Source organism: Mus caroli, chromosome 5 (assembly GCF_900094665.2).
Source record: "Mus caroli chromosome 5, CAROLI_EIJ_v1.1, whole genome shotgun sequence".
NCBI lineage: Eukaryota > Metazoa > Chordata > Mammalia > Rodentia > Muridae > Mus > Mus caroli.
In genome coordinates, this window is record NC_034574.1 from 15,717,756 (window position 1) to 15,728,902 (window position 11,147).

The 11,147-nt window shown below is 44.7% G+C and overlaps 1 protein-coding gene across 7 annotated transcripts in view; it reads left to right on the plus strand.

The window, feature by feature from the left end:
• Positions 1 to 10,913, plus strand: part of Magi2 (membrane associated guanylate kinase, WW and PDZ domain containing 2) — a 1,402,993-nt gene extending 1,392,080 nt beyond the window's left edge. For 2 of the 7 annotated variants that reach the window (XM_021161940.2, XM_021161941.2), the window contains one exon: positions 8,208 to 10,886. In XM_021161940.2, the coding sequence (XP_021017599.1) occupies positions 8,208 to 8,770 (563 nt within the window). In that variant the 3' untranslated portion in view covers positions 8,771 to 10,886. Of the gene's footprint in view, positions 1 to 8,207 lie in introns of all 7 variants that reach the window. The other 5 variants (XM_021161942.2, XM_029477266.1, XM_029477267.1 and 2 more) reach the window with 5 other exon arrangements.
• The last annotated feature ends 234 nt before the right edge of the window (positions 10,914 to 11,147 follow it).

Consider the following 11,147-nt stretch of genomic DNA (forward strand, 5'->3'; position numbering starts at 1 on the left):
TCGAGGCCAGCCTGGTCTACAAAGTGAGTTCCAGGACAGCCAGGGCTACACAGAGAAACCCTGTTGAAAAAAAAAGAAAAGAAAAGAAAAGAAAAGAAAAGAAAAGAAAAGAAAAGAAAAGAAAAGAAAAGAAAAGAAAAGAAAAGAAAAGAAGAGGAAAGAAAAGAAAAGAAAAGAAAAGAAAAGAAAAGAAAAGAAAAGAAAAGAAAAGAAAAGAAATGGAGGCTGAGAAGGGTTCTGTGGCTTGCCAACTTCACACGTGAGACAGAACTAAAGCCAGAAGCAGGCTTCCCAATCCACACCCTCCACAACTTGCTAGCCTAATGCCTCCAGAAGACAGGCAGGGCAGGACTCTACTCCACCCTCCCTGCTATGTGACCACTCTTCCAACTGTCTCCCAACTCCTGCGAAACTGCCCAGTTCCTCACCTTCGTTCTCTGGAGCCTAACCCCCCAGCAGATGCTTAGGGGACACTCTATCAATGAACTGTTTGTCCCTGACTTTTCTACTACCTCGGGGATTTTTTTTTTTTTAATGAGAATTGTTCTTTGTACTATATGCTGCCTAAAACTTATGAAACTAGCTTCAATCCTTCTGCTCCGCCTCCCAAGTGCTGTCTGTAATTCCAGGCATAAACCACTTCACTAAGTGGTTAGGGCGTTGTTGTTGGGGGGTTGTTTTTGCATTTTAAGTAGCATTAAGGGCATCATCTCTTCCTGCAGTGCTCTGCTCTTACTATCCAGAAAGATTAAAATCAGGCTCTGGCCTTGGGCTCTGTGTTATGGTATCATTTGCCCAGCTCCTTACTTACTAGCTGAGTGGTGCTGGCAAACTTCTCCATTGATTTAAGCTCGAGTTCTCTAACGAGTGGGTAGGGATAGGGATAACAGATCACAGTTCTCAGAAGTACTGTGAGTGCAGATTACAAGGTAAGGTACAGCAAAGCATTAGCTCCAGCAGAGCACTCGCTGGGTCCCAGTTCCAACACTAGGCGCCCTGGCCCACCTGAGGATGGCCTTTCTACTTGGGAGGAGCTGACGTGGTGCCTTCAGTCATACTTTCAAACTGAATGTGGCCAGGAGGCTTCAATAGGCAGGCAGGCAGGTACAGCCACTTTAAATGTTACAACACCTAGTTTACACCTTCTGGTAGTGAAAGTGAAACGTGTGTGTGTGTGTGTGTGTGTGTGTGTGTGTGTGTGTGTGTGTGTGTTTATATTTGTGTGTGTGTATATGTGTGTGTGTATATGTGTGTATGAGTGTGTGTGTATATGTGTGTATGAGTGTGTGTGTATGTGTGTGTATGAGTGTGTGTATGTGTATATATGTGTATAGGTGTGTGTATGTGTATATGTGTGTATGAGTGTGTGTATATGTGTGTATGAGTGTGTGTGTATGTGTGTGTATGAGTGTGTGTATATGTGTGTATATGTGTGTATGTGTATATGTGTGTGTATGTGTATATGTGTGTGCGCGTGTGTGTGTGTGTGTGAAGGCCATTAACAACAGCTCAGGACTAGAAATGGTGCTTTAGAAAGGGCTGAAATACCGTAGAATAATTAATCTGTTCAGAAATTATGAACATATTCCCTGTTTATATTTTGTTACAAAAAGTGATGGTTGAACAGGTACAAATGAACCTATATGGCTTGAACACTATCCTTGAAAAGTTGTTTTTTTTTTAACCAAAATGACTTTGAACTGATGATCTTTGATCTTAATTATATTTCTATTTTTCTCTAATATTCTAAATTAGGAGCAAACGGATTCCAATAGCGCCACATCAGTATTCTCTAACCCCAGCCACTTGTAGCATTCAAACAGGAAACGTGTATAGCAAGAACTAGTCTCAATTCCATACATCACTTCGCAGAACAATTTTAGCCAGATAGAAGTAAAAGGATTTTTGTGTCAAACTCAATGTTTCCAATATCTAATGTGAGTATTTTCAACTCAATCCTGTTCCAAGGAGCAGCAGTAAGAAGAACAGTTTCAAATAGATAGTGCTATTCCTGCCTCCGAAAGATCTGAGTTTATTGTCTGTTGAATCCTGCCCATTTTTCCAGTGTTTTCAAAGCTCTACGTACGCTGTAACCATAATGACTGTCTGTCTGAGTCCAATGTTCAGATAAATGACATTTCAGAGTCCCCATTAGGAAAACCGATGGGTCTGCTTCTGATGGCCACTTCAGATGCAAGTCTCTGGTCATTGCTTCCGAAGAGCAATTGAGTCCCCATTCTCAATAAGAACTAGACACAACAAAGGCATCCAGCAGGAACGTGGTCAGGCCACTCAGCACCCTTCTCCATTACCTCCTAGCTTGGATGTGCAGCCTTTAACAAGTCACCTAACCTTCATTCCTTAGTGTCACCCTCTGTAAAATGTGTCAGCCTGGATGTGTGGTGTGAGTTCAGTTCAGGGTGTCTGGTACCACCTCGCTCAGTGCGCCTCAGAGAGCGCTGTTAGTGGTGTTAGTAATACTACCAAGCAGAAATGCTGCTGTTATCCCTTCCTGAACACCAGAACCAATCGGGATAAGTGATGTAGAAACCCAGGAGTTCAGAGCTGCCAGCCATGAGGCCACGCTGGAAGCCTGGGGGCTATCTACAGTAAACAAGGAATAGATGACAGGTTCTTTCTCCTGCCACAATCCCTGGGTCCCTTCTGAGACTCTCCCCAACCTTAGTCCTCAGCAAAGGTTAATATCAACTCTCCTTGACTTGTAGTCATGCGCTTTGCTACTGAGAGATATACCTCCAGCATTCTTCCTTTATTTGAATTATGTGTTCCCCCTCTATACGGATTTTTTTTTTCTGAAGATAAGAGCCATCTGAAAAGAGATTCACCACAACAAGCACTGCAGTCCTCGCCAGTCAGATCCCTGGTTGTTATCATTCTGGTGATATTTCATAAACAAGATGATGGAACATAGTCCCTGTATGTAAACTAGGAGGTTTTAGTGTGTGCATGTGTGTGAGTGTGCATGTGTATGTGTGTGTGTGTGTGTGTGTACCTGTGGAGATCACAAGGCAGCTTTGTAGAGTTGATTTTCTCCTTCCATCTTTACATGGTTTCCAAGTGTTGAACTCAGATCTCCAGGTATACACAGCAAACACCTTTCCTACCTATCTTATCAGCCCAAGGAGATTGTTTTTTTAATCTCGGCATATAAAATGAATTTAGTTTGTTAATATTGCTGCTTTCCTACAAGATAATTTAAGAGGACATTTATCTTTTAATTCAAACATAATGGTATATACAAAATCTGTATTATATGTAAAAATGTAAACCTATGCATCGATCAGTGTGCATTCTAGAGGAGTTAAGAACTTAATAGAAAAGAAAGTAGGGGGCTGTGGTGACGAATGCCTTTGATCCCAGCACTCAGGAGGCAGAGGCAGGTGGATCTCTCTGTGAGTTCAAGGCCAGCCTGGTCTACAGAGCAATTTCCAGGACATCCAGGGCTATACAAAGAAACCAAACCAAACAAAACAACAAAGAAATGAAAGTAAGAAGGATAAAAATATGAGCCTAACTTTAAAAGAGGATGTGTTTCTCTCAAATCATAGCTTAAAGCCATCTATTTTATCTGTGGTCCTCTTCAGAACACTCCACAACACAGTGGTCAGTGGCCTCAAGGATGAAGGCTTTCCAGGAGCTGTTAAAATTAATGTATTGTGGGAAATATTAAAAAATGAGCCGGCAAGTTCCTGAGCTATGCCCTGCTACTCTCAGCCCCACCAGCCTGGCTGGCCATGCACTGGTGGGCAATGGCCAACCTGTTTTATCTTGTGAAGACTCTCTGGCCCTAAGCTCCTGGAACATCTCCACTCAGCTCACTAAGTTCCCACTGGTAGGTCATTCCCACACCAACCCCGTGCTTCAAATCCCCCATGGTCTTTGTGGTGCACTTCTGGCAAACTCACACTTTGCCGCAGTACCTTTCTCTCTTGAACCCAGACTAGCTGTCGTGTGAAGGAAAACACAACACAACTTAGTTCAGAAACGATAACTCAATCGCTGGGTGGAGCAACTAAAATCCTAATCTTGTAAGCTTTATTAAATCTAAATCCTCCAGTGGCGAATCCTGATGGATCTGCCATTGAAACCGAGAGACACTCATAGCTACATCTTGTTCTCATACTCTCCCCGTCCAAAATAAAAATACCTAACTCTCTCCTGCTTTCTCTCTTCCTCCGTCCAACCCAGAAGTCCCACCTACTTGGCCGGTGATTGGCTCCTTTATTCATTAGGGAGTAAGACTCACTCCTCATCCCCATCCCCTCCCAGAAGAACGGAATTAGCATCAGCATACACACAGCACCCGGCCCATCCACACCATTAATGAGGAAAGTACATCTGCAAAACTTGAAGGGAACTGACTCTGCTTCCGTTGTCTGCTCCTCTTTCTCCTGATCCATCACTCTCTCTGTTGCTTCCTTCCCTCTTTCTGCATCACTCTCCTCCCCTCTCTAGACCTATTTTCTGACAATCTCAAGTCACTACCATCTTTACTCTCAAAAACAGATACAGGTCACAGACACAAACTCACTTCTGAGAGACTAGATTTTAAATGTGAATCTTCTGCCCTGAAGTGGTATCAGGCCTTCTTCCATTTCTATTTCTGGAACAGATTTTCATTCACTTGTCAAATATTCATCAAGCACTCATTTTTTGTTTCAAATACTGCCCTGTTTTTTTTTTTTTTTTTTTTTTTTTTTCGAGACAGGGTTTCTCTTTATAGTCCTGGCTGTCCTAGAACTCACTTTGCAGACCAGGCTGGCCTCGAACTCAGAAATCCGCCTGCCTCTCTGTCCTGTTTTTTAAGTCCACGATGATAAACAAGACCAGTGTGGCCATTGTCTTTGTGAAGCATACAACTAGTACTCTAGACTGATGTTAATAGTAAATAGCAAAAAGGCATGAGGACCTCATAGTGACTATGAGGATATAAAACAGGATACCATTGAAGAGTCCTGCTTACTATATATTGGAATTCTTTGGAATAAAACTCAAGAGACAGGAAGGGTGTAGGAGACTCGCCTCCTTATGTGAGCAGCTAGGAGTGCCTTCAGCAGCGAGCAGAGCAGCTGACAGCAGCATCCCAGAGTGAGCTCCCTGTAACTGAAGAACTGAGCAGAGAACAACTTGGGTGAAGGAGCAGGGGGGTGAGTGGAGACAAAGCTGGTGAGACTGTCAGGACCCAGATCCTGCAGCAGGCTCTTGAAGACCAGCTAATCATGATGAGTTTTTATCTAAAAGCAGTGAAAATCCACTGAAGGTTTAGACGAGAACTTGTTTATCAAAGATTCTGTTATGTGGAGGCTCTCTGGCGGAACTCAAGCATAGAAGCAAAGAGGGGGTTATGGCAGCAGCTCAGGTGACAGTGATTTCTGCAGCTCCTCCATCTAAAACGATGTCCCTCTACCTGGTGGCTGCCTTATGCAAAGCCAATCCCTTTTACAGACAGGTAGTAGCTCACCATTTCTATACTTCTCTGAACAGTGCTTAAATCGGTTTTTAGAATTTAGAACTTTTATAGTCTCCCTCCTCCTACCTTAGCTGTATCCTCCCAGGGACTGCCTTGTATCTGAAGGTGAAAGTGGAGTATGTGCATAGAGCCTATGCATGTCTGAAGCCAGGACTAAACCGATACCTTGTATTTGTGAGATTCAAGAAAGTCGGGGGCCTAGGGTGACACCATGTGATGACAATACCATCCACCAAGGAGAGACACCGAGGAGGCATGGAGAGTAGCTTGGAGGGAAGGTTCCTGGTGTTTAGTTGAGACATCGGAAGGTGACAGTGCACTTTTCAAGGAGAGATATCAAGAAGGCAGATGGAGGGACTGGGGTAGAGCCACTGGGGAGGACACAGCTCAACAGGAACACTTTCGATAGAGCTTTACAAGTAAGAGAACACCCAGGAAATACTACGGTAAGAAAAACTGCCTAAGACTAAATCCCTGATGAGGTCGGAGAACAGGAGGCTAGGTGGCATAAAGCTCTGAGTCCAGCCTGTTGATGGAAATACTCAGCCGTGGTATATAAAGGTGAATACACAGAGGTATCCTCTGGAGTTGACACTAAAGTACCACTGGGCTCAATGGGGTAGAACATAAAAACTTTTCCTTTCTCCTTCAATTAAGTATTTGATTGCCTATTAAAATCCCTTGAAAAAAAAATCTTTTTATAGTAAGATTTGTATTTGTAGATAAGCCCATCTTCTAGCTTATCATAAAGAGTGACTGGAGATAGGAAAGAGGAGAAGGACAAAGAATAAGGCTGCAGAGACAATCCGAGGTCAAGCCAATGGCAGCTACCTCCATGTGCGAGTTAATCTTTCTCACGGTCTGACCAGAACTCTCCAGTTCAATACCACACAGAATAAGATTCTGAGGAACAAATGCTAAGTGCTCTGTTGGGAGATGGGGCCAGTCGCCTTTAGGCAGGATGGCCACTAAGGTCTGTGTCACTTGGTTTAATCTTATTTGCATGTCAGTAGGCTGGGACAATTTTCTCACTCAGTAAAATGGGTAAAGAAACCCAAATGTTACTCTAGGGTGCTCATTCAATAATTTTGGTCAAGCTACTTACCCTGCCTGTGTCTCAGAAGTGATTTCAGGCCAGCTCATTGGCTCGGCCATATGTGATATAATGGTGGGAGTACGAGCTATTAACATGCAAACTGTCATCAACATGGTCCTGGGCACTAACCCCCCAGGTCTTTAGAATTCGTGTTTAACTGTTTAAGGCATATTTTCCTACACTGGCAAGTTGCTGCTTTCTATCAAATGCTAGTCTGATTTCTAACTGTAGCCCACAGTAGGGGTTTCCACTGAACACATCCATTAATTCCAGATTATTCCTAAGGTAACCAAAGATACTTGGTTTCCAATGTGAAAAGATTCATGGACATCAGTATATGGAGAGAAGGAAGATAAGGCTGTCCCCAGAGTGACAGCAAAGGACAAAGTGTGTGCAACCACTCTGATAGTTTAAAGGTGGCCAGAACTGTTGGGGAAGAGAGCAACTCCACTGTCCTCTTCCTGTCCTCATCTAAGTCACCATCAGAAGAAGTACCACATACACATCTCAACTTTAAAACAAAGCAGGCTCCTGGTATTCATGAACTGGGAGGACTCAAGATCACTGACCTCTTGTTACTACCTACTAGTGGAAAAGAATCAACAGCCACCCAGAATTCACTATAAATGTGGCTTCTTTGTGTCCCACTCATATACTAATTCCTTAGAGAAAATCACATTCTGAGATATTATAAAACTTAAGATTTTTCAAAGGTCGTGAGACATTTTTCCTCACAAATATCAAGGGTTCCTGTATTGAATTTCCCTGCTTGATTTTGCCTTGGGGTAAGAAAATTCCAGGGTAATGTTATTGCTGGTGGTCATAGCTAACTCACTGAATCCTAACACATCTGCCCCCTACTTGGTTTCCGGCCAGTGTTTTGTTTTATGTTATATATACTTTTTGGAAAGTCAACATAGTTGCTTGGAAGGCAACATAGTAAATCCTCAATGGCCTTAAAGCTAGGCTTTCTAGAATCAGTCCCGTTTATCTTAGTCTAGGAGCCATCCATGTTAAAACTACAAAAAAAAAAAAAAATTAAAGACAATGATTTTCTTTTAGGGCAAGAGAGCAATGATAGTTTTCAGATGAATCAATCCAAATCCCAAGGTTATTAGGCAATTGCTGAGAACTATGCTTTGAGCGACACCTAACGGCTGAGAAAATCACACACCCAACTCCTTTGAGGAGGGCTCAGAATTGCAGAAGGCCTGCTAAAAACAGAGGAGCACCTGGTCCCTTTACTGCTGGGACCTGCTGGGCTGGGTCGCTGGGCAACTTGTATTTTCATACCCACAGTGAGGTCTGAGAACCGCTGATTTATTGCCAAGTCAGTGGCCATGCTAGGCGTGACCCCAGAAATTAAGAGCAGACTGAGGCAAAGGGATTAGGCCTGAGCTGTGCCTTGAACTCTGAGCGATGGAGGCACGGGTCGGGTGGGGACGGAACCCCAGGGTGCGGCTGGCTGCCCTCTGGGCAGTTGAGGGGTGTGGCAGGGCCCTTGAGAGCAGCCGCCTGGCTGCCAGCCCCGGTCCCCAGCATGGGGACGGGGGGGGAGGGGGGGGATAGCTGGAACGCAGGGACATGGCGCGCCCTAACGCCTGTGCTTCCTGTCCACAGACGAACCCCACGCCTGGAGTGTTGCCGCTGCCGCCGCCCCAGGCCTGCCGGAAGTAGGCGTCTCCCTCGAAGACATCCTCTCTCCATTCTCTCCATCACATCCAGCCCCACCCTCCGACCCTTCCCACCAGATAGGCCCAGACCCAACTTGGGATATCCAAAGGGAACACGACGTTAGGAAACCAAAGGAGCTTTCGGCCGGCGGCCAGAAGAAGCAGCGCCTGGGGGAGCAGAGGGAGCGCTCGGCGAGCCCGCAGCGCAGTGCGCGGCCCAGGCTGGAGGAGGTGCCCGGCGGCCAGGGGCGGCCCGAGGCCGGCAGGCCCGCCTCGGAGGCGGCCGACGGGAAGGAGGCGCTGCGCGGCCGGCGCGAGGGCCTCGGGGCCGCGGGCGCGCGGGAGGCCGAGGCCAAGGTGGGTGTGCGCTCGGGGGCCCGACCCGCAGCGCGGCCCACGGGGGGCGGCCCAGCGCGCAAAGCAACGATGGCGCCGGGGCCCTGGAAGGTACCGGGCTCCGACAAGCTGCCGGGCGCCCTGCAGCCTGGCGCCTCGGCCGCGGGCAGATGAGCCCCAAGCCGGGGGACCCCGCCCGCCTCTACGCAGGCCGATCTTCCTGGGTTCCGTCTCACGGCGTTTTAATTTATTTCCACTGTCACACGCATAGATCTATACGAGGCGCCGAAGCCCGGGAGCGCCGGCGTGCGACGCGCGTAGGCGGCACGGCACGGTGTGCGCACAGGCAGACCTAAACTGATCCCAAAGCCCCCGGTTCCATGGTGGGAGCTTTGGCAGCTACGGAAGAACCAAAATCACGCAAACATCACAGAGAGACAGTGCAGTGTAGCTTTAGTTTCAGAAAGAGAAAAAGAAAAAAGTTCCCCCCACTGCATGAAGGATTTGGATGTCATCCAAACTTTATATCAAGAAACTGGACAAGTTCAGAGCAATCACAAACTGGAATATCGCCTTAAAAAAAAAAAATCAAACTGCACGGAGCAAGCGGAAACTGAGACAAGATTATATCTTTTAATTGATCTAAAGTGTTGTAAATAAATCGTTCTTGACATATCTAGACAGGGGATAAAGGGTTTCTTTGAAACATCCAGAACTGTTCTCCCATGCTACGTTTCCATGGCTCCCCCTTCAGCATCCACCAAGGGTATTAGCAGCAGCGTTCCCTGCCTACTGCAGGATGAGTTAGAAACCTAGTGAATTCATTGGTGTGATGCCTTTTTTACTGCCATTTCTGTGGTCAAGTCACATTTCTGTACATTTTCAGTAGTAGGGAAAAAAGATTTTAAAAATTGTATCCTAGGGAGCAGTTTGCCGTAAGTCAGAATTTTGCAGGTTAGCTCGTAGATCTTAATTGGTTTCCTCTAAAATAATGAGTTTGATAATCAAAAGACCATAATCTGTTTAATCGAGATTGACAACGCTGCAGTTCCTTCCTGAAAAGGCTTCCTGTCATCCCAGGCGCTCAGAGATACGTAGCTGCTCTGTTAGCAATCTTCTATTTTACCTATTTGATTGTCTTATTTTAAAGCTCTTCATTTGCACTTTGACAAAGTATTTGTCCTATATTTCTCAAATTAGAATCTCTAATATTGAAAGCATTATGATAACTAATTTATTTTCATTAAAGAACATAAGTCCTTTGGCATTCCTTTCTGCTTTCCTTATTTGATCTCCTTTTTGTTTCCCCCTTTAGCTTTCGCCTCCAATTTGCTAATGCGTTTTGTTACACTAACAATCTATAGATGCACCTTTATGTCCCCGGGTTACCATCGCAGGTCAGCGATTGTCCCTGCAGTAGAAACTGTCAAACGTTAACTTTAGTCAGCTATCCATTGGTATTTATTGTAGCTGCACGTATTTAAAGACAAAATGAAGGCATTTTGTCATGAATATGTTTTGTATAACTGAGGCTTCAACTCTTCAGATATTCTTCTTCTTACACAAGTACTTGTTGAGTAAGAGGGAGGCCAGGTCACATGTAACTGCTGTCTCAATGAGTCTTCCCACTCTCTGGACACTGCCTAGTTTAATTTCCATCATACATAAAGATAGTTGTTCCACAAGCAAATATGGTCAGAAGCCTCACGTGAAGGGTATTGCAGCTTGTAAAAGTAATTTCCAAAATGAAACACGTTCATCATAAACAAAGCACAAACACGTGTAGCAGTTTATACTTTCGGTTTAATCTCAATTCATCTTTCTCCCCTGGACTAGAAATCCAGTATAGTTTGCCATTAATTTATTGACTCTGGGTTTGGACCATGCTCTGTAGTGTAGCTGCACGTCTGTCCTGGTACTGCGTCCTCTGACCTTTCCTTTCCATAGGCTACAGAAGGACAACTGTGGAGATTACCCTTGCATACACTCTAATTTGCACACTTCACAGCTACTACCCATGCAGCAGTTGCGTTATGCGACTGTAATCCATAACCCGTGAAGACAGCGCATCATCTAAATCTCATTCCAAATAATATTTCTGTGTAGTGTTAGCTGTGAATTTACCCTGTACAGCTGTATCTCTATAAATATAATTCCATGTATTCATAGTCACAGAAAGACTGTAAGTGAGCAACTATTTTTATGAAACGCACCACTATGGATAAATTAACTTTTACAGAAATCTTGTTTACTGTATGATATTCTAAAACACTGTCAAATAAAATATATATCCAAAAATCTTTTCTTTTTCCAGCTATATAAACTGTGTGTTAATTTTAATTTAGTAAGGAATAGGGGTATTATTATTATTATTTTGGTTTGGTTTGATTGTTTTGTTTTTCAAAACATGTTTTCTCTGTGTAGCCCTGGCTGTCCAGAAACTCAGTCTATAGACCAGGCTGACCTCAAACTCACAGAGATCCTGTCTCCCAGTGCTGGGATTAAAGGCACAGTGCTACTACTTCCTGCCTCACCCCACTGTCACCTCCCT